The sequence below is a fragment of the Pollachius pollachius genome (genome assembly GCF_949987615.1).
Source record: "Pollachius pollachius genome assembly, chromosome: 10".
Classification (NCBI taxonomy): domain Eukaryota; kingdom Metazoa; phylum Chordata; class Actinopteri; order Gadiformes; family Gadidae; genus Pollachius; species Pollachius pollachius.
Genome location: NC_136943.1, coordinates 21133297 through 21157980, shown reverse-complemented (window position 1 = coordinate 21157980; position 24684 = coordinate 21133297). Strand labels below are relative to the sequence as shown.

The following is a 24684-nucleotide window of genomic DNA, read 5'->3' as shown; positions in this document are numbered from 1 at the left end:
TCCTATTTTTTTCAAGCCCTTTGTTTCCCACCGTTCCTTTGCCGGAATCATTCCACAGCAACACTCCCCCCCGCCCCCCGAGTTCAAAGAGTCAGGGCCGCCCGTCCCCTCACCACAACCACATCTTTGAACTCTCCCTGAACTGCCAAACAAACACATGCTGTATAACCACCCCCATATTTACACTACACATACAGACACATCTAAATACAAAAAAGTTGATTCAATAAAAACAAAATTCCCTCAGGGCCTCGTGGCTTCGGTCTCGGCGTTGAAGCCTCGTTATTTTCTCCTGCCGACGGCTTTGCTTCTACAAGCGGCGCTAACTGAGCCTGCACCGCCACTGGGCCGAGGGAACCGCCACTGGGCCGAGGAGTTGGGGGGCCGCGTGTGTGTTTCAAGACCTGCCACTGCCTCGCTCTGGAGTCCTGCCTCGTGAGACACTTCCAAGAGGGCACCACCGCCGAGTCCTGAAGCAGACTTGTGTCGTTTTCACTGCTGTGGTGCTGCAGTAGTGCCCCCCCCCCCCCCCCCCCCCCCCCCCCCACCATCACCACCACCACCACCACCACTCCCGTCCACCCTAGGAGCTACAGAAGACACACGGGGGTTCACAGGGCTCAGCCCGCGCCCTGCTGATTGAAGATGACTTGAGACACCACACTTAAAAGCCTCTCACCCAGTCAGAGAGAGGGAGAGACTACGGGAGAGTGGAGAGAGCGAGCTAGAGAGAGAGAGGGAAAAACAGGCCAAACAGAGACACAACTCAGTAGCGGGACAACACACAAACGCACAAATGCGCTCGGCCGGGCGTCTTTGAGCCATGCTGGTGCTTCTCTGCTCTGAGACGCTGAGTACGGAGCACCCGGTCCACGACCACCCGCTTCATCATCGCCATCTTCATCGCCACGGTAACCGCCCCCACCTCCAGCCCCGCCGTTCCCCTGAAGAGACGCCGCGGCAGCCCCGCCCCCGGGGAGCCAGGAGACAGCGCTGAACGCCGGAGGCCACGAGGGGGGAGAAGAAGTAGCAGGAGAACGAGGACACTGCACGTGCACACACTGACGCACAACCCAACGGGTACACACACACACGATCCGACCGCCCCGTCCACACAGCAGACGAGCGTCAACGGACCAGAGAGAGACACAGAAGGTTAGCCCGCCCCTGACTTAACGGATTATACTAAGAGGGAAGTATTGAAAGGTTAATTTCATAATTATGGCCCAAACCTTCAATATAGAGATAGGGTTGAGGAGTCTGGGCGCAGGATAAAGGCACTGAAAATATATACATTTGCTGGTATATTACTACATTAAATCCCTTTCTATAATTGAACTCAAAACACAGGCTTAAATACCTCATTGTTCTTATTAGTATAACCATGCTGCTGTGCAATATGTTGGAGAAACCATGGCCACAAATAATGTTAAGATAGATTTGGAATTTTGGTAGAATAGCTTTGGATTTGAATTTGGATAAGAAAGGTAAGTTATCACATTCTGGAAATGCACTTTTCTTTCATGGTTTCGGTTGTAATACACTACCATTACGTTCGTGGTAAAACACATATTGAATTGATTTAGGCTAATCTCCTTCAGGCCCTGTCTTGGTCTGAGTCATAAATTTGCAATTTCATCTGCCATTCTTCAATAGGAAAAAGCTATCTGAATATTTTCATTCAAGTTGGGGCTATTTCCAGCCAATGTGCCTAATACAATTTATTTTACAATTGATGAAAAGCCTATTTTCTGAGAAAGACTTTTATTGATTTGTTTGTTTGGTTTTGACTGACAGATTTCACTTGAGTACCATTTAGAGAAGGGGGGGGACACACAGACTTCACTCTCATGTTCGCTCCTGTAAAGGTGGACTATGGATATTATCGGGTTGTGAGGTTATTACCATGCTGCTGTGCAATATGTTGGAGAAACCATGGCCACAAATAATGTTAAGATAGATATGGAATTTTGGTAGAATAATTTTGGATTTGAATTTGGATAAGAAAATTTGGATAGTTATCACAATCTGAAAACACACTTTTTCTTCATGGTTTTAGTTGTAATACACTACCATTACGTTTGTGATAAATGTCGAACAAAAACCCAGGCAGTCCCGCGGAAAAGACCCCCCCTTCCTGAAGCAGTAGATCTCAGAACATACAACCAACGACCAAAACTCAACCTCTGCCTTTATGCAATTAAGTAGCATATGCAGTTCAATAAACTGGGTTTAAATAGCCTACTTCTTTATATAAGCCTCTACAGTGGGTCTTGGCACTGCGTGCAGCATTGTTTTAGGTTTCTGTGCGTCATATAGGCCATCATCATAGTGCTCTGTTTCTGGTGCAACTGTGGCGTCAGTTCTTTGGGCCTACTTCATTTTTTACGATACGAATAAAAAAACACTGAATTTACGTTAACCAGCTTAATATTCAACGTTTCCCTTCATCTGCCTCTCCCCCTTAATCTCTCGCTTGAGTGTCTCTCTCTTTCGCTCTACGTATCTCAGCCAGGGCGTCGGCAAAAACAAAAGTCAAACCGGGCCAGCACACAGCGCCTCTGTTCTCCAGCCCCAGCGTTCGCCTCAAGTAGTGAAATGTCTGAAGGGTGGAGAAAGGAAAGGTCAAAAACACATAGAATGGGGGAGGGGGGAGATAGAGAGAGAGAGAGAGAGAGAGAGAGAGAGAGAGTCAGTTTACTGATCTCAAGCCTCTTGATCCAATGGCGGGGTTCAGCGAGGGAACGGCGGCTCAGCAGACGGCAGGGAAGAGGAATGCTAAAGGGGGATCAGCAGGACGAGATGCACGGCTCAAAAGCAAGATTGTGTGGAGCAGGCGCCGTGCGAGTGGATTGGGGGAGGGAGGGGGTGGGAGACAGGGAGAGGAAGAAAGAGGCGCCTGAGGAGGGTGACAGTTGGGACAGAGCGAGAGTTGGAACGAGGCAGACAGAAATTCGAAGGGTCATTAACGGTAAGGCGCGTGAATAGGTTAGGAGGAAAGAGGAGACACAAACACGTTCAGGGTTTGGCCGAAGGGATGTTTATAAGAGCGTGGGGGAGACGCTGTGTGGGTGTGCGTGTGCGTGCGTGTGTGCGTGCGTGTGTTGCAAACATATGCCACTTAATATTCATAGAGCTTCCTTTATATTCTCTCAGCTCCAACCTTTAGACTGATGTGTGCGAGTGTGTGTGTGTGTGTGTGCGTGTGTGTGTGTCTTTTTTTCTTTTTTTTCTCTCATCCCTCCCCGGCCCCTCTCTCTCTTTCCCTCACAAATGATTGCAACACTTGAGAACGGTCCGTTTCGTGCTAAATATAACATTAAGGAAAGCAAGTCAAGGCCCATTGCATGTGCATGCGCTCCATATCAAGCCCTACCCAGTCCGTCACACCCATTTAGACTGATGTAGATATATACACACACATACATATATATACATTTACATATATATATATGTATGGATATATATGTATATATATATATATATATCAATACAGTATGTGTTATTTATACAAAACCCACACTGAGAGGAAAGAGGACACGCCCGCCAAACAATCCCTGCAAGCGTCAGCCTCTTCCAGTGAAGTCAGCTGATACTCACTCTCCCACACTCACCACTTCCCCCTCTCCTCCTCCTCCTCCAACTCTCCATCTGTCTCCCCCGACCCATCCAACTACACCACGCGCCCAGGCCCCCCGCCCCCAAACCTCCACCTCCAACCGCCCCCATTGTTGCCATCTCGCGCTCGCTTTGCATGCTTTTTGACTGCAGCCAAGGGGCAATTTTGCATCTCGGATCGTGTTCAAGTGCTTCAGAGACACGCTCGCTCACACGCACACGCACTCACACACACACACACACACACAGACTGACGAGGAGACAGGCGTGAGATGGAGGAAGAGAGGAAGCGAGTGGCGATAGAGAAAGGGTAGAGAAGACTCGCCTTCAGAAGATTTGTTTATCAAATGTGCTGTCAGATCAAGTCAGACATTTCATGTCAGGGCAAATTTTCAGGCCCTAGGCTATTGAAAAAGAAAAGGGGGTATGGATTCAAACAAAGAACACACCACCACATAATCATCCCAACTTTTCCCGTTTTACACATCTCATGTTCTATAAAAAGCATACTGTTTCGGCGGGAGGATTTTATTTATCTGCATTGTAAATATCGGGGTTATTGATGTCAGCGTCGGAGCCGGACTCCGAGACGAGTCGTAAAACGGCGACCACGGAGAGTATTAATGTTTCATATGAAGAAAGGCCTCTCTGTAAAACATCTCGCTAAAACATTTCTTGGGATTTTCAGAAGCGCTGTGCTGAATAATTTATACAAATTTCACGAACAATAACAACTGAGGGCTGGAGCATGCATTAAACATCTCAGCTTGTTCTGAGACTGCATACATGCAAATGCCTCTTGAGTACCCATTTGCTTACTCCATGTGGGTCTGTCGCTTGTATGTTTTGTTCCGAACAACACAACGCAAACTGATTGAAGTTGTCTTTGCCTTTTTCTTGAGTGGACTAATAGAGATTCATATGGTTAAACCTTTTTATGTAAAATGGGAGCGTTCTTCCCCGTGTCTACTGGAGGAGAGGTTTCATATGAGCATTAGGCACGGGCCAGCTAGGAAAGTTGGCCGCTAGATTTGTTTGCTGGACCATCAACAACACCATGGGAAATGGCTGTGATTTACCCTCCCTCACTACTGCCTTTTAATTCAATGTCACTCACAACTATTCCGGTTAATCTCCTTGTGAAAAAGAAAAAAGAAAGAACTCCATTTCCTCGCCAAGCGACGGTCACTGACCAATCTCCCCCCCCAATCGTATCTTGTAATCTCCCTAACCCACTCACTCAGTCCTGCCTCGTTGTCTCGCTCTCGCTGTCCACTTCACTTCTGGTTGGCCGGTCTGACCCATTTAACACCAGAAAACACACTTAAAAACTATGCATTCCTGCTCATCCCCAAAACCGACTCGTCTCGGATGTAATCTCAGAGAGAGAAAGTAGTGCAGGATTGTCTTTGCCCATTTCCGAGAATCGTGTGGCTTTGAGTGATAAACTCTACAATAACAGTTGCAATTAACTCCCAGAAGCATCTAATGTTTTATTTTTACTGTACTCTATTTTAACTGTTTCACAGTAATAATTTCACTCTGTTTGTTCTCTGTTTTCCCAGGTGCTGTAGAGCAAGATGGCGGCCGAGAGCCTCGCGGAGCTCCGGGACTGGCTGTTCCTGCTCCTCCTGTGCCTCACCTTATTGGCCGAGGTCCTGGAGCTGGCGGCGGCTGCCATCGCCATGGAGAACGGGGAGGGGGAGGAGGGGGCCGTGTGCCCGTCTGTGTGCCGCTGTGACGAAGGCTTCGTCTACTGCAACGACCGCGGCCTGAGCATGATCCCGCCGCTGCCCCTGATGGCCGCCATCCTCTATCTCCAGAGCAACCGGCTCAGCAACGCCGGTCTGCCCCCTTCCCTGGAGCGGAGCAGCTCCATACGCGTGGTCTATCTCTACGCCAACCAGCTGGACGAGTTTCCTATACACCTCCCGCCGTCGCTGAAGGAGCTGCACTTGCAGGACAACAACATACGAACGTTACCACGCTCTTCCCTGGCCAAACTGCCCTTACTAGAACGTTTGCACCTGGATGATAACTCCATATCCACGGTTAGCATCCAGGAACGGGCTTTCTCTGGGACTCCAAAGCTTCGCCTCTTGTTCCTCTCGCGGAACCACCTGTCCAGCATCCCGGCCGGACTGCCCGCGTCGCTGGAGGAGCTGCGGCTGGACGATAACCGCATCAGCACCATCCCGACGCACGCCTTCAGAGGGCTCTCCTCGCTCCGGCGCCTGGTCCTGGACGGGAACCTGCTGGCCAACACGCGCATCGCAGATGACACCTTCTCCCGCCTCTCCAACCTGACGGAGCTCTCGCTGGTGCGCAACGCCCTGCTGGCGCCGCCCGTCAACCTGCCATCCAATCAGCTCATGCGGCTCCATCTGCAGGACAACGGCATGACCCACGTCCCCAGGGGCGCTCTGGACGCCATGCGGCGCCTGCAGAGGCTGGACCTGTCTGGGAACAACCTGACCAGCCTCCCCCGCGGGCTGCTGAAGGACATGGAGAGCCTAGAGATGCTGCTGCTCCGGGGGAACCCCTGGTACTGCGGCTGCAACCTGCGCTGGCTGCACGCCTGGCTGCACAGCCGGGGGGCCGCGGTGACCGTCAGGGGCCTGACCTGCCAGGGCCCGGAGGCTGTGCATGGCCAGGCTCTGAGGGACCTGACCGGCCTGATGGAGCAGTGTGAGGGTCCCCCGGTGGGGGCCGGGGCTGGGGCGAATCCGGCAGAGAAGGGTGGCGGGGGCGGCGGAGGCGGTGGAGATGGGGCCGGAGGAGGCAAAGCGTCCCGCGGCGGATCCGCCTCACCCCCCCAGTTGGTTCCCACCCAAGGATCTCTCTTCACGCTGAGGGCCAAGCGGCCGGGCCTGGGGATGCCCCTAGCTCCGAGGGAGGGGGGGCAGATATCAGGGGAGGCCCTGGAGCTCAGCGTGAAGCCGCTGTCCCCGGACAGCGTGCTGGTGACGTGGCTCTGCCCGCGGCCCGCGCCCTCCTTCCGCCTGTCGTGGCTGCGGCTGGGCAGCAGCGCGGCGCTGGGCTCCATCACAGAGACCCTGGTGCCCGGGGAGCGGCAGCAGTACCACCTCACACAGCTCACCCCCCGCTCGCACTACCTGATCTGCCTGCTGCCCCTCCGGCAGGACCCGTCCACGGGGGCCATGGGGGTGGGCTCCACGCTGACCGGCAGCCTGGACCCCGACACTAAGACCTCCGCCCCGGCCTGCGCCCAGATCGAGACCGGAGAGGCCCCGGTTAGCGGGGGGGGCGAGGGTTCGGACAAGGAGGGCCAGGACGCGGAGTTAACAGTCCTGCCATTGGCTGGAATCATAGGCGGAGCGACGGCACTGGTCAGCCTGCTGCTGATCTTTGGGATCTTCTGCTGGTACGGACAGAGGGCGGGCTACATGTCCTCCGACTCCAGCTCCTACAGCAGGGGGCGGGGCGGGAAACAGTACGACGACTATGTCGAGTCCGGCACCAAAAAGGACACCTCAATCCTGGAGATACGGGCCCCCCCCGCGGGCTTCCAGATGACGGCCATGGCCCATCAGCCCCTGCAGCCCAAGCTGGAGGACGTCACCTACATCCACACCATCTTCCCCTCGTCGTCCTCTTCCTCCAACGCCAACGGGACCTACCGCAGCACGCACGGGGCGGGCAGCCTGAACGGCACCATCATCAGCCAGGGCGGCCACCACCAGGTCGGCTACGGCACCAACCGGGGCTACCGGGAGGGAGGCATCCCTGACATTGACTACGCCTACACGTGATGGCCCACGCACCCCACCTGTTGGGCTGCGGCCGTTGGGCGCTGTTCTGATGACGAGCGCCCGGCACGCGGCCATTTTGTCCTTGGTTTCCAAAGTACCCTTTGTGCCTCTGCTGGTTTGCTGTATAGAAAAACATTGAATCTGAGCTGTTGCGACGGACATGAAGCGACCGAAGTGACCGACACACGTCAGTCAGTCCGGACAGCTCTGGCTATGGTCTTGCTATACGGTAGACTCTCTGTTTCTATGCTATGTATCAATATGAATGGTTCTGTTTTTCCTTTCTTTGGGATAGTTTGATATGTCTTTCACACTTTACTGTTCTTCTCAGCGCATAATAATAATACACCGTAACTTATTTGAGGATGATGCCGTCCTAGGCTTAGTTGATTTAGGGACATATATTTATGATATCAAGAACAGGCACTTGGTGTGTGTAGAGATAGCTCAGATACCTTCCTGCACCCACCGTCCACTCTGCGATGTAGATGAGGGGAGGGTTGTTCCGATACACAGACGACGACGCACCATAGATGACATTAAAAGATGTGCGCTCCAAGCCACCTCCCTCCCCAACCTCATTTTCCGTGGCTTTTCCCTCTGACTAGTTTTGAGACCCCCTCCCCTCTATCTATCTATCCATCTATCTGTGTTTTTCTCGGGGGGGGGATGGCAGTGCCTCTGCTCCTTTTATTTCTTTCGTGGCGTTTTACTGGCGCTGGGAGCAGGACGACTTTGTTCTCCCCGAGGGAGCTGACAGTGGTGATAAAGGCTCTGACAGAGACGGGAGACGCAAACAACTGCATGGGGACACTAATGAGAGGGCGGGAGATATAGAGACAAAGAGAGAGAGCAAGGGAGAGAGAGAAGAGAGAGAGAGGGTAAAGCGACAGATACATTCAGGATACAGAAAAGGGAGGGAAAAGGGAGGCAAGGGGGTAAAAATACAGTGATTGGCTTTGTGTGATTGAAAGAGGGGCAGAGGGGGGGGGGGGGGGACAAAGAGAGAGAGAGAGAGGGTAGTTGGCCGGCTTGAAGGCATGTGAACAGGTGAGAGGGATGGCCGAGGCTGGGGGTCTGCAGCAGGCGGGGCAGAGGGCAGACGGTGAGGGAGGGACGTGTGGGAGCAGCTCGCCACCGACCGCTGGGGGGTAATTAATATTAACGCTGGGTCAAATTGATGTCCATGTTCTAAGCGCATTTCCATACAGACAACTTCCCTCTGAGCCGCGACCCCGGGGGCGGCCGCACGCCACGCACACACACACACACACACACACACACACACGTCCTTCAGAGGCCACATACACACACACACACACACACACACATTCTTCAGGGGCCGCACACACACACACACATCCTTCAAGGGACACACACACACACATTCTTCAAGGGACACACACACACACATTCTTCAGGGGCCGCACACACACACACACACACATCCTTCAGAGGCCGCACACACCGCCTGTCCTCGGACACCGCGGGGGGGGGGGGCGCCGAGGCATCACGACGGGGGGAAGAAATGCCTTACCGTATATGAAATGCAGCTTGTTTAAAAGCATAATCCCCCGATATTATATGGAAATGTCACGCTTCTTCAGGCAATCAGAAGAGACAATGGAAACAGAGTCACGCAAGTGTACCAGAAAGCAGATTTAATCAAAACCTCCTGGCTTGGGAGAAAATGTCATAAGCCTCAATAAAAACTCAACATGACAAATATACAATGAATAAGCCGGCGTTTATTTTTGTCCCACTATCACCCTCGTAAACGCACTGCAATCGATCTCATTTGGCATTTTTGTATTGTATTCTCTCCCCTGGCGGGAGATGGTTAGATAAGGTCTGCGATGGAGGCGGGCGTGGCTGCGGTGCTAACCAGATCAAAACATTATTAGCTGTGGTTCTGAATCCCTCGCATCGATGACCTGAAATACCCAACCTTTCAAGAAAACTGCATATTGAGGAATCCCAGTTTATTATCGGTGAAGACAAGTTAAGATCCCCCGGAATGCAGCTGTAGACGGCAGAGATGCAACTTAAAAAAATATTCAAAATCATTTAAACCCCCCCGACCAATGAGCTCAACCGTTTTATGTATCAGGGAATCACAGCCGGACCGAACACTGTGCACGTCTACACAACACTCAGTCTCCGCTCATGCAAACACCCATACTCGTACACACACACACAGACAAACACAGACACACACACACAAACACACACCCCCACCCACACACAAACACCGACACAGACACGCACACACACACACACACATACAAACACACCCACAGACACACACCAACCCCCACACACAAACACTCACACACACCAACCCCCACATGCACACACAAACACACACATACCCACACACACATACACAAACACACACCAACCCACACACAAACACACACACACACACACACACACACACACACACACACACATAAACACACACACAAACACACCAACAGGTAAATGCAGGGCGCACCTGCTCTCGTTTTCTGTCGTCTACAAACCTTCCAGGGTTCGAAAAAAAATAAAGAAATATAAACAAAACCGACAAAACCAACGAGATGAAAGAGCCGGAGTGCGAGGAGAGAGAGCGTCAGTGGGGGGTGGGGGGTGGGAAGGGTGTTAGATGGAGCCTGTTCTGGAGCCACTAGGACCTGCAGTAGCCAGCTCTTCCCGGCGCACCTCGTGACAGGCGCACCGGAACCTTCCACGCTTTTCTTTGTGCGCTCTCTCTCTCTCTCTCTCTCTCTCTCTCTCTCTCTCTCTCTCTCTCTTTCTTTTCCTCGTTTCTTTTTTTGTATATAAGAGCACCTGAGCCTCCTCTCATTCTGTTTGGAAAAAAATGCAAATAATAATCGCCCTGGAGTGATAATGACATATAAACAAAAAAAGAGACCCAATCCTATGTAAAAACAGAATAATGGGGACAGGTATCTGTCTAGTCTGTCGAGTCTGCCCCTGTCTGTTTTTCTACCACAGATGAATAAAGACTTCTAAAGGGAAACGTGGCTTTGTGAGTCGTCTGTGCGCTTCATTAAATCACAAACAGTGCGTGGAAAATGTAACATAACATACCAAGTCAAAAATGGAGAGAAATGTCCACCGAGCCTGTTTGTGCATTCACATGATTCATTAGGTGTGGGACAGGACCTTGTTAAATCACACACAATGAGTGAGTACATCGGAGCGTCATCCCGACCATCTCTGACATCTCTGCTCATCAGGCGGTGTACGCAGCGAATGCACACATTCTTTGTGCCCCTCGTTCTGGGGGTTGAAGCGTGGGCATCGGAGCATGTCATGTTGCTTTATTTGTGCATGTCAAGAATGACGAGCACATGAGCGGGGAGGCCTATATACGAGTGTGCGGATGTGTGCATACACCCAGCTGGAGAGAGAGGGCGTGTGTGTCTGTGTGTGCGTTTATGTGTGCGTTGCAGTTGAGAGGCATGCCGACCATTCTTCAAGTGCTAATTCTTCTGTAAGCACGGGTCAATATAACGAACGGAGGAGTGTATAAGTGTCCATCTAAGACAAGCGGCTGGCGAGTATGCGTGTATGTGTGTGTGTGCATGTGTGTGTGTGTGCGTGTGTGTGAGTGTGTATGTAAAGGTGGTAAGAGTAAAAATAAATATATGTTAATATTAACCTTAAAGGCTGTGCGTGTGTTCACAAGTGTTTGAAAAAACACTTGTTTATGCATGTGTACTGTACACATAAGACATCCATGCGTGCGGTAAACGGGAGCACTAGTGAACTAGTGAACCGGGCCCCCGGCTCCCTGTGTGAGAGCTGCAGGGGCCCGTGGTGGTGCAGTCATTATCCGGGCCCGCTGCTACCTGCTCCTTCGTTATACCGCCGTCGTTAGAATTACACTCTTCAACCTTTGGCAAACTCACCGCGAAGCACCGCCGCAGAAAATCCCCTCGGCCAGGGGGAGGGGGGCCCCGGTCGGGAGAGGTGATGCTGTAGGTGACGGTGCTGGATGGACGCGCCATAGCTGACGGTGCTGTAGGTGACGGTGCTGTAGCTGACGGTGCTGTAGCTGACGGTGCTGTAGCTGACGGTGCTGTAGGTGACGGTGCTGTAGCTGACGGTGCTGTAGCTGACGGTGCTGTAGGTGACGGTGCTGTAGGTGACGGTGCTGTAGGTAAGGGGGCTGTAGGTGACGGTGCTGTAGCTGACGGTGCTGTAGGTGACGGTGCTGTAGGTGACGGTGCTCGAGGTGACGGTGCTGTAGGTGACGGTGCTGTAGGTAAGGGGGCTGTAGGTGAGGGGGCTGTAGGTGACGGTGCTGTAGGTGACGGTGCTGTAGGTAAGGGGGCTGTAGGTGACGGTGCTGTAGGTGACGGTGATGTAGCTGACGGTGCTGTAGGTGACGGTGCTGTAGGTGAGGGGGCTGTAGGTGACGGTGCTCGAGGTGACGGTGCTGTAGGTGAGGGGGCTGTAGGTGACGGTGCTGTAGGTGACGGTGCTGTAGGTGACGGTGCTCGAGGTGACGGTGCTGTAGGTGAGGGGGCTGTAGGTGACGGTGCTGTAGTTGACGGTGCTGTAGGTGACGGTGCTCGAGGTGACGGTGCTGTAGGTGACGGTGCTGTAGGTGACGGTGTTGTAGGTGACGGTGCTCGAGGTGACGGTGCTGTAGGTGACGGTGCTGTAGGTGACGGTGCTCGAGGTGACGGTGCTGTAGGTGACGGTGCTGTAGGTGACGGTGCTGTAGGTGACGGTGCTCGAGGTGACGGTGCTGTAGGTGACGGTGCTGTAGGTGACGGTGCTGTAGGTGACGGTGCTGTAGGTGACGGTGTTGTAGGTGACGGTGCTCGAGGTGACGGAGCTGTAGGTGAGGGGGCTGTAGGTGACGGTGCTGTAGTTGACGGTGCTGTAGGTGACGGTGCTGTAGGTGACGGTGCTCAAGGTATTGCTCCTCCTCCACCTTGGCTGTAGCGTGGGACGTTCAAACCGTTTTACAGGGAGGGTGTTTACGACCCCTCTGATCACCGAGGCGCTGGCGTTCGTTCCGGGACACTGCGTCTGTAGAGGCCGGCCGCGACGGAACAGCAGGCCGGGATTTCTTTGGAGGAGGCGACTTTAAAAAAAGGTAAATTGCAACTGGACTGCATTTATACAGCGCTTTCCTAACCAGTGGCCACTCAAAGCAATTAACAATACTGCCTAACATTCACCCATTCATACACACATTCCCACACCGACGGCGGTGTCGACCAGCCAAGACGACAGCCAGCACGTCGGGAGAATTCAGGGGGAGGCGTCTTGCTCAGGGACACCTTGACACTAGGAGGAGCCGGGGATCGAACCAGTCGGTAAGCAGCCAGCTCGCTCTACCTCCTGAGCCACACGCCGCCCAGGTATGGTTGTACAATTCATTGATTTCAAGCCTTAAGTCAATCTCAAAATATGGTGAAACTGAGGTTTTAGAAAATATCCCAGGTGCTCATCCTGCAGACCCCCGACCACCTTCTGAGATAAGTCCCTCATGGTTTCTGTGCCAAAGCACCATGATGTCACTAAAGCTGTGGATATTGAAATGCAGAAGAGCTCGTCTACTTAAAAGTCCCCACTCCACCACTAAGGTACTTATAAGGAATAAGGTAACACAATGCTTAACACACACCTCTTCTGTGCTCCTCTCTGACATTGAGACGGTCTCATCTCGTATTCTTCTCGGGTACGTATTACACCGATTCGATTGTGAAACGTGAACTTTATTTTGATGAATAGAAAAAGGGGTTGAACACCTCCAACACATATAACCACACATGCACGTGCCACGCACCCCCACACACACACGCAGGCACGAGCACACACAACAGCGGTGAGGCCATGGGCGGCTCCAATTCGCTGGCATTCACACCATTAGCCCGTGCGGTGTCGACGCGGCGCATGCAGCATATCAAACACGACGCTGGTGAAGAAGACGTTGGGCTTTATTCAAAACCGCACGGAAACCTTCTTTCCTCTTTTTTTTAAGTGGTGTCGTCCTACATAATTAAAACGGGACAGGATGTTCGCTTTGCTTTGAACAGGCTCTCAAACTGCTGATCCTTCCTCCGTGGCTCCTGAATCGTAGAGTGCTGATAAAATGGCTGCCAGGCAGGAAGAGGGGTTGGGGCGCCACGGGCCAGCGCCTCACATCTCCTCGGAGTGCCTTCACCTGCTCTCAGGGGAGATGAGGAGGAGGTTCTGTCTCCAGAGTCAACCGTCTTTTTCTTTTTTACGGTTCTTATTTTGTTTTTTAATTCTGGGCATGGGCCTAGATTTGGATTCTTAAAATTGCCTTTGGTTGTCACATGATAAAATAATACAAATACAAATTAGGCAGTAAAAATGAGCATAGAGAAAAAACAATATAAGAAAGCTGAAGAAATACACGGTAACTTCTGCTTGGCTCTGAGTCTCCCGCACAGACCATCTGTACGCACACCTCTTGAGAGACATGACTTTTCTCTTTGAGAGAGCTCATCTTAATCAATTGAATTGATTTCAGGTGGCGGAGATTGAGTGACTGCACAGCCTTTGAAAATGTAATTAGCTAAAACCCTTGACCCAATTAATGTCTGCTTGGGAGAGGTTTGCACACCGACCCAAAGGTACATTTACTTGTCGCGGCTATACATTTACACACACACACACACACACACACTCTTTAACAAGACAAAATGACCATTGCTTCTCCTTGCTAAATTTATTTTTATTTTAAGGACAGAACATTAATTTTATTAAAGTTTCTTTCATTGTATGATATCTGACTACAGGCCTGTGAATTAAACTGAATATTAAGTCCTCAAGGGAACAAAAGGTAATTAATTGTATGATTTTTTTGAGCGGTTATTGCCATTGAAGAACACATAGTATATTTATTAACCATACTATACCACAAGGTGCATATTTTCCCTTGTAAAAAATAGTAAAAATAGTTTGTGCATATTTTTTTGCCACAAATACAGACGTAAAATTTACAAAAGAGTATGTGTTTATGTGCATGTTTGTGTTCATGTATTTGTGTGTGTGCATTTATTCCAAAAGTATCATACTTATACCACTGCGGTTAGTTCACACATTTGGAATGGGGTAATTTATATTTGTAATAATAGCAGCAAAATATAGTGTAACATAAATCAGATATGAAAAAAATACATATATATTTATTTCATTTTATCAATTCAATTTATCCTTAATTTTTCACATTCGGCAACATAAAGTCTATAGGCCTTTGTGTTTGGTAATGTGCGGTGAAATATGTCCTGCTGCGTTTCTCACAAGTACGAATATATATATATATATATATACATAAATATAAAAAATAATAATTGTATTTTTATATTTTATATACATCTTTCATTTATCTAATCATGTTTATGAGTTTCCATCACTCGGTGTATTTATATTAATTCACGAGTTCCCCAGTTTAACATAACATACGCCACAATAACACGTCTCCTCCACGGCACTCTCCTCCTAAAACCCCTCTTCTGTTTTGCACTGAGCTGCCGTTAAACAACGGGCTCCGCGCCCCACTGCCCAGAGCCAGCGCCGGTCGGCCAGCTGTGGGGCGACACTGATGTCTCAATCCCTCACCGGGGCGGACCAGACACTAACTCCCGTCCCCTGGCACCTCTCCGTGCGGCAGGGGGGGGGGGGCAGGGGCCGGGCCATCAGAATACTGGGGGATAAACAGATACTGTAAAATGTCGGTCTGTCAGGAAAACAGGACACCGGTCATTTATTTTATTTATTCCTGTTTTCGTTTTTTTTTTTACTACTAGACGATCCCGCTTGCCGGGGCTGGGACTGCGGCGTGTCGGGAGCTAAACATCTGCCGAGGGATATAGTTCTGCCCTGCGGACGCTAAAGGCCATCTGCTCAAACTGCCCCGCCATAAAAAAATCTTTTATAGACGCCTATTGTAGTATTGCACCCGATGTGTTTTGTTTTGGACCGGACATAATTATTTATGAGCCTGTGTACCACCGACAAAGGGCCACGCCGGACGAAACCATAAATTAAGCGGGATTCGTCCATTTGGAGGCTCACAGTATGGGCCTTTTAGCGCTGTGCGTCCTCTGTGCTGGGCGGTACGCCGACGGAATACATTTCAGAGTCCAAACGTCGTATGGCGATGACAAAGGATTGGATCAAATGTGAAAGTGTGCAGACGCACGCAAAGAATGCAAAGTAGAACACTATGGTAGCATTTCTAGGTATCCCTTTAAACTTTTACAAACAAATCTTCACTTAGTTACTCAGTGGTGCCGATTGAAGCCTCGTTACCGGAGGTTGCGGAGCTGTCCCTCACTTGAGATTGGTATTCAGTGGCTTCCATCTGAAGGATCTGTTCTCAACCTTTCTGGTGGAGCAGGAAAAGGCAAGAAAGAACTAAATTCAGGAGCAATGGTTCCTTGGTCTGGGTGGTCTTGAAGAGTCAATTGAGACAGGATAGTGGTTACTTGAGGCGCCAAATAAACACTTCAATCAACGGGATGTGAACTTTGTTCGCAACCTTTATTTTTTGTATCAAAGCTTTTGAATTACACCTAAAAGGATGCCCCTCAAATAATTGTTGACAGTGAGTTCAATAACAGTGATTTAAAACGCTGCCTTGTTAACCACTTTGTTGGCTCTTGTTGTGCGGTTCCCGCTTTCAGCGCACACAGCTACATGCAGATTATTATCTTACGTTCTCTGTTATTATGATTAAAAACACACGGCCATGCACACATAATCACTCCTCGTCTTTTCTCTCTCTCAATCACAATCAATCTCTCTCTCTCTCTCTTCCTCTCTCTATCTCACACACACACACACACACACACACACACAATCCCAACGTTTTTTTCTTTCACACACCCACGTATGGACACACACACACACACACACACATACACATGCAAACACACACACACAGTGAGAGTCCGGGGATTTTCCAAACGGGGGGTGATTTTGCGCTGACTACCTCCCCCGTGTCTATGAGCTCAGCCCTCTTGGATCAACCCAGCGTCAATAAAGACCGTTTTGTTCTGAACGATCGGACCGCCCCTCAGACCCTCACCCACCACCAAGGCAAAGCAGTAAAAACAAAAAACATCCATGATTGACGTCCCCCCAAAAATAAGACTCAATACCACACACCACTTCACAGACAGAAAAACACGCACACAAACACAAAAAACACACAGTTGCAGGAAAAAAACGAACCAACGAACACCTCCCACGCTACACCTAAGCTGCTAAAGAAACACTGTTCCTGCCCTCAGCGTTCGACACGAGTCGCGGTGGCGGTGAGCGAAAGGAGCGTCTGATCAATCTGTCCGTCTGGCTCGTCTGTCTGTCAGTTCTGTCTGTCCGTCCATCAGTCAGGCACCCGCCGCCCTGCAGGACAGCTTGTTCCGCTGGGGGCTGGGGGGATGGGGTAGCGGCGGCGTAAGTGGATAAGCAGCCGCTATAAATAGCCTTATCATGTCCTAAGCCCCCTGATGATGCCACCTGGGCAGATACTGCCTCTCTGGCCGCCACTTCAACAGCATGTCCCCGACGGACGCCATTACAGGCCGGGGAGGCGTGCTCGTTACACACGCCCTCTGTGTTTGTGTGTGTGTGTGTTTTTCAGTGTTTGTTGCTACGTGTGTGTGTGTGATGTACGGGGCGGTGGGTGGGGGGGCTATGCTGGTGTCACTGTACTCGCTTGGCCTTGAGAGTCCCTTCAGAGTTCACCGGCGCCGTTAGAGGTAAAGAATCAAGACATGGAGAATAATTGATGTTTCTTTCCCGCTGCGCATTCTGATCGCTTTCGGTGGATTACGGAGTCCCACGCAGCCACGGCAACCGGCTGGTTAGTCTGGCTTCACCGTGGTAACCCTGAGTGCACTCCCAAACACCAAATGAAAACTGCTTATGCCTTTTAATAAAATCGTATTTTTTTCGTCCAACGGGGTCGCCTCTCGGTGTCAAACCCACGTGCCCACCATCAATCATTGTGCCGCGACATCTTCATTAGAAATGTCATTCATTAGGCTACCGCAGCCCTGAATAGAATGTATTTTCTTTCTGCTGGTGCTGCCGTCACGTCCCATTATGTGACTGGCGGAGACAAGGACTTTCGATAGCAAGCCAAGGCTGTCGAGGGAGCCTGATTGCATGTCTGGCACCAAAGACGCTTTATTTAAAGGACAGGCAGTACAAGCCTTCTTTTTTTTCCCAAAGTAAACCAGAAAATGGCAGAGCGGTGCACATAAAATAAAACGGACCACACTACCTTTTCGATTCCGCTGGCTTAACCAACGGCACCACTTAGCACGCTACGAACTCTACGAACGCTACGAAGCTCCACCAATCACCGAGCTGAGTGCCGCACCCGGCCCGAAGCAATGCACAATTTTGGACGAGGTTAATCCCGGGATACTGACCTTCCCCTTTACTAAACGTCAGATCGCTCTAGCCCGTCACCTGGCCAGCTGGCAGAGTGAGTCGGGGGCCCAGAGAACAACGGACTGTAAACAAACAAAAGGCGTCTGGACAGCAGAAGTCCGGACGTTGATGAGTGGCGGAGCTGCTGCCAGCGCTGCTGAGTGCTGATGATCCGGGCCTCGCCGATTCCTCTTCTCTCCCCACGATCCACAGACCACCACCACCACCACCACCACCTCCACCCCCAGCACCACCACCTCCATCACCAACACCGCCGCCGGCCCAATCAGGCTAATGACCCTCGCGCTTCCTCCACACTAAAGTGCCGATTGATCGCATGGTGGGTTGGGGAGGGGGGGAAAGCTTTTAACAGGGGCGGGGGCGGGAGAGAAATAATTAGCGAGAAGGAGCTTTTCTGCAAACTCGTTCAGTTTGCCATAGCCCCGCCCCGCCGCACCTTTTTATTTACACAGGCGCGCCTCATTACGGATTGACTGGCCCCCGGGGGCCGGGTGGGCCGTGGGGGACGTTAACTTCTCAATGTCGGCTGTGAATCAATCCCCCCCGGCTGTAAATTGAGCCGCTCTTGGCCATAGCGAGTGTCTTCTCGCACGCGCCTAGACGGGTCACCGGCCGAGTGTCGCCCGTGGCAACGCGCTGGACAGGAGATGGAGGAGGGGGTGGAGGGGAGATGTCAGATATTTCACTAAATGTGGGGAGGGGGTCACCACCCTTCCCCCCCCCCCCCCCCCAGTTTCCACTCCAGCTGAGGGCAAGGATTTAAAAATGTACTTTAAATGAATAAATGAATAAATAGGGAAATAAATAAAAAATGACATCCGACTAGTCCCATGGAAACCGGGGGGGGGGGCAGCGAACCGTGAGATCTTAAAAATGTTCACAGTGCATCGTGGAAACATGTCAGCCCCGCTGACTGGTAAAGTGGTCCTCTGAGCCAGAACATCATTACCAGACCGATCTGGAGGGAGAGTGGTTGAGAAAGAGAGAGAAAGGAAGAAAGAAAGAAAGAAAAAGCACCTAGTGACTGAGACTCCATTTCAATTTATACTATAGCCATAAGTCTGACACCCACAAACAAACTCACACTCTGACAGATACGGAGACAGAATTATCATTGACTGAACACAACGGAGTGCATCAATGGAGAGTCTTTATGCTGAAGCTGAAGGCACTCGATCTGCAGCCAAATCGAAGCGCTGTGTAATGAGCGCAGTACCTTTCAATCAAAGGCCAACATACTCCCAAACAATGAGGACCTGTTTACTCAACTCAAGCACTCCAACGGCACAAAAGAACCAGCCAGGCTCTGTCGACGGCACGCAGAACTCAACTACCACGAGATGAACCCAACATGGGGAACCCATTGGTTATGGCAAAGGAGGAGCTCATTAAAGCCAACAGAATGACAGAGAAATGTGTCTTTTATTTTCATAGGAAGCCAACCATAATATAGTAAAATATAAACAACAGGAGACAATTAAGTATATTCCTCCATACATAATATCCTTGTCATTAATCCTTTTTAAATGTGGCAACGATCCATAGCTTTATTGTTTAATTAAAACTGCCTTTTGCTGTTAATACCAAATAAAATATACTAGCTGCGAAATGGAAAGGATAGCAAGATGGCCAACCCATATAGCCAGCCTAACATTACAAAGCACGTTGTTGCTCGATTGTATCTTTCCACCAAAAGTGGAAAGTTAGGGCAGCATGTGGCTGAGGAGGGAGAGCAGGTTCGCTGGTAACCGGAAGGTTGCTAGTTTGATCCCCGGCTCCTCCTAGCGTAGAGTGTTGAGGTGTCCCTGAGCAAGACGCCTCACCCTGACTGCTCCCGACGAGTTGGGTGTGTGAATGGGTGAACGTTAGGCAGTATTATAAAGCGCTTTGAGTGGGAGCTCAAGTGGGAGTGAGCACACTGGGGGCTGTACAACACAGAGTTAGCAGTGTCATTAACGCATTAACCCTCTAGGGGGCCCCGGGGCCAACAGTATACCGTGCCCCCACTGACAGGAAGTAATGAGCAGGGGCCTGGAGCAGAATTACAATTCATTATGCAAACCCGGAGCGGTGTGATATCAGCCCTGACGTCGCTCTTCCAGCCTAGCAAGACCGGAGCCGACCAGCAGAACCCCAGCAGTGATGGGGGCCGAAGCTGCGTCTGAGGCCTCTAATAGGAGGAGACTCCGACTAGTCTCCAAATTACACTTTACAGAGGCCCCCAGAAAGCAACCCCTTATGCTATATCCAGAGATCCCCCCCCCCCCACACACACACACACAAACACACACACACACACACACACACACACACACACACACACACACACACACACACACACCCACCCGAGGCTGGCTGCATGTGCATGTCAATAGCCAACTGTGATAATTTAATTAAAAACAAATTTGTTTAGGATTACGCATCACGGAAGCATAATATCAACTGAAGACAGGGCTGGTTAGACTTCATACTGACACCGGGACCCCAGACACCGCAGGCTGTCAGGGCTTGAGGGGGCGGCAGCCCTGCGGCCCCCCCAGGCATTACAGGCACCAGCGGCCTGAATACGTATTGGGGGAAATTATGCTGAACCGCGAACCTTAGGGGCCATTAGGGCCCCTGGTGGTCCGGCCTCCAGGTCAGGAGCCCGGCTCACAGCCTGGGTTGGCCGGCCCTCCACAGGACAGCAGACTAAAGGGAGAGTAGCTGCAGCGGGGAGCCACTGGGCTGGACGTCGTTCTGCTCTGACGTCCTCTGATTGCCTCACGCCTTCACACGCCCCTCCTGAGTTGAAATGCCATAACAGACACTGCGGCATTCCATCGTTTCAGCGTTCGCTCCGTGACCACGCCGTGGGTCGATATAATTGTGAGGTTCGTCGGGAGCGCACTGACAAAGGCCACATACGTCAGCACATCCTACGTATTAGTTTCCATCAGGATTGCTGTACACTGAGTATAGTAATTACAGTAGGCGGCTCTCTAAAGCAACCAGCTGGAGCACGGAGAGATTAGTTGTCGATTTTTTAATTTCCAGAAATTGTCTTGCTCATTGGCGCCCGGGGCGGTTTGTGGACAGAAACACTGGTCTGCGTTGTATTGTGTGGAGCTGAAGTTAATCATAATCTCTACTTATAGACATAATAAAACCCCTGGATACTGAATGAGAAATGGTTCGGAATGTATGCTGAGGAATCTGCTTCGTTAAAATAATTGACCAGCGTTATGTCGGCGGGTTTTGGGTATCTAGTGAATCATATATTATCCAAAACCAAATTAGAATTGGAAATGACCTCAGCATCGATTCCCTCCGACCTGCCGTGACCCTGACCTCCACGGTTACGACTCTCCGCTGACTCAAACCGAACCATTAAACCATCGGAGTCCAAACCTCAGCACAAACCGCCGGGACGAAAAGCTGCATTCAAAAAGCCCGGCCAATGCCCACAACGGAAATAACACAACAAAAACAACACAAAAAACGCACAACAGCAACAACGGCAACAATAGCCTACACATCAGGTCATCTCCTCCAAACTCACCCACCAGAAAACTTTTCGCAGCGCAAACCGGAAACCGTTCAGAGAATCAGTCATGCATTATCTTTAAGACAGCTTGACGCCTGGAGGGGGGGGGGGGGCGCCAGTGGGCTACCAGCGCCAGTCCTCACAGCACAGAGACACGGTGTGTGACAATGTGACACACCGTCTCAGCGGTGTGTGCGTCACGTTGTCATCTTGAGGTAAGGTATTCAGAGGCAGCGGCGGCAGCTCGTTGCCTTGTAGACGGACATCGCTAGGAACCATAGGTGGACGTCTGTCTGCTGTACGGGGGCCCGTCTGTCTGCTGTGTGGGGGTCCGTCTGTCTGCTGTACGCTGCCTTGTGGACGGACAATGCTATAGGAACCATACGAGAAGGTCTGTCTGCTGTACGGGGGTCCGTCCGAGGGGCTTCCTGGGGGGTTGAGTCTGTGCCCGAAACCCCCCCCCCTCCGTGCTTAGGGACAATAGAAGAACTGAACTACGGCTGTTCCTCTGAGTGGTGTGTGTGCGCAGGCTGTTTCACATTGTCTTGGTTAAAGGACGCCGTCTGCCAGCTGCAGATTTAAGAACAAGCAGTGCCCGGATTCCTCCTCCCTACCCCTCCTCCGAGGCACTAAATAAAACAGAATGAAAATGAACACACACGGGATATTTGTCTAAGACGGAAAACTTGGTGTGGCGTTTTGCATCTTTTAATGTGAGCATGTCCTAAGAGAAGCTGACAACCGCTCCAGGGGGGATATCTTGTTAGGAAAGCACACTTGCGGGGGGGGGGGGAGTGAGATAGAAAGAAGTGGAAGGAGAGAGAGAGAGAGATGGAAGGAGAGAGAGAGAAAGAGCTCTGGGACCAAACCAGACTGAACAATCTGTAAGATAAATTGGATCAATAACCATATACTATATACTGTGCAAAATATCAAAGCAATAGCACCGCCTAAAAGACTTAAGACATGCGCTGCGGGACATTTCCAAGAGCCTTCCCGTTGTAATAAAAATCTAACCCAAATAAAAAATCGAACCCACATGGACGCCTTTAAAGTCCAAGCAACAGGACAAATAAACAATGGCTAACGACGACGCGATCGCCGGCACGGCAGTTTAGAAACAGAGTCAAAACAGCCATCATCGCTGTACTCATGTCATGGATATTTAATGAGGAGAGATCGTTATAAAGACTGTGTGGCTTTAAAGGCTAATCACTGAGACTTTATTCAGCGCTGCTGAACAATCACAGGACGCTCCCGTTCGTTCAACCAGCCGTCTCTGTAAAACAATGAGCTTTAGGCTCAATTAAATACACAAAAGACAGACAGGCAGCGCGCAGAGGACTATTCTGAGACCATCTCTGACGATTGAGAAATATAAAGGACACAAAGGACTAACATTTTTGCCAATTGCATTCCAAGATGTTTGCTGAGCCAGGAGAGGGAGGAGAGGGGAGAGACAGGAGGTGTGGAGAGGGGAGACGAGGGGATTGATGGGAGTGGGAGGAGAGGAGAGAATAGGGATGAGAGAGAGGGGAGAGGGAGAGGGAGAAGGGAGAGGGAGAGGGAGAGAGGAGAGGAGAGGGGAGAGGGAGAGGGGAGAGGGGAGAGGGAGAGGTGAGTGGTTATTTTTTGTCGAGCACTAATCCTCGCTGACTAAAGCTAGCTGCTAGGATCCTTCTTGTGAGGCCGTGGCTTATGGCGAAGTGCAGTAATGCTCTTGTTAAGGGCCATCCACCTGGCGGGGGGGGGGTATTATCCCCTCCACAACGCTTTATGAAATGGGTACGGCAGTGTTCATCCCCTTTACCTCATCTAGCCCCCCCCCCCCTCCATAGCCTCTGCTCCTCTGGCTTTTTCACTGCCGACACCTGCATGTTTTCTCCTCCTCTTGGTCCTTCCTGTGTGCCACGTCTCCCGCCTCTTAACCAACGCCACGAGGCATGGCTCCCGTGTCTCCACATCTCTCTCTCTCCATCCCTCTCTTTCTGTCTGTGTAAAAAAACATAATCAAGCATTGCCTTCATCCATCTGTCTGTCAATCATTGCCATGGTCCTTCTGGGCTGCCTACCTTCCTGTGAGTAGTAACTCCCTCTCTCTCGCCCTCTCCCTCTCTCTCTCTCTCTCTCTCTCTCTGACTGTCAGTCAGCCACAGGCCAGGAAGCTGCTGCCTCTAATCTTGTATCTCTCAGCCGCCGACACGGAGAGAGCGTTTCCAGAGGTGACCACCGGCTTTATCTCTGACCTGTAGAGCAGTAATACATGGCGCCCACACACAGACACTCTCCCACACACACACACATCCGCACGCAGACACACACACGCACCACGCCCCGGCTGATGGGTGAGCAGGTGCAGCTGTTTACACTTGCTGCACACATGTTGCCTTATCCTGAAGTCAGACACACACACCCACACCCACACCCACACCCACACACAAACACACACACACACTCTCCGTGCAGACATAAACATATGAGGGACACACACAAGCACTCACACACAGACACACATGCACACACACTCACTCCAATACCCTCTCAAACTTCTGAATCTGGGGCTATGAGAAGCACGTACCGGAAAGCCATTTAACACTTGCAGAAGCACGACATGATTTTAGGGAAGGTGTTTTAGAGTCAGGCCGAAAAAGACTGATCTACTTGCTTTGCTGTCACATTAACTCTCTGACACGCACTGGGAGAAAAAAATAACTATAGGTTCCCTTGAAAGGTTGGTAAATCCAAAGTCATTATTTTCCTTTTAAACGTGATATAATGTAATATATTTCTTACATGATCCTCAACAAAGTCATCGATGCCATATTGTCACCGTTACTTGAATCCGACATTTAGAGTTTAATCCTATGTTCTCAGCCAACCAGTTTGTGAATTTTCCACTCTGCTCTGAACGCAGCTGGAGTTCTTTGGTGATTTTGTAGTTTAAGTATACTCTGTGTCGTCTGGGTGTGTGTGGATGTGTGGAACTCTGTTTGGGCAGCGGTTAATGTTGATGGCAGCGTACGAGGAGGCCTTAAGCTCCTCGGTGTATGTGTGTGTGTGTGTATATGTGTGTGCGTGTGTTTGTGGATGTGTAAATTGCAGTGCTCTGTCCGGGGCAGCAGTTGATTATGACGTTCGAGAGAAGGGAATTAATCTAGGACACTTATAGTACAACGCCACGGTGTGCGGTGCATTTCATATACAAACACAAACAGCTCAGTATAAAGCTCATACACAACAACGGTACTGAAGCAGTATCACAAAGGGGACGACACCACAGGGAAGAAATCCCCCCTCTCCTCC

General features: G+C 50.7%; 2 protein-coding genes across 2 annotated transcripts in view; one reads left to right on the top strand and one right to left on the bottom strand.

Moving 5' to 3' along the window:
* macrod1 (mono-ADP ribosylhydrolase 1) overlaps positions 1–24684 on the bottom strand; it is a 115477-nt gene that overhangs the window by 78587 nt on the left and 12206 nt on the right. The gene's annotated exons all lie outside the window — the stretch shown is intronic.
* On the top strand, positions 5199–7391 carry flrt1b (fibronectin leucine rich transmembrane protein 1b; the record flags this gene model as incomplete). Its single annotated transcript, XM_079744406.1, has 1 exon — positions 5199–7391. One exon carries the CDS (start codon positions 5199–5201, stop codon positions 7389–7391), a length of 2193 nt encoding a protein of 730 aa, XP_079600532.1.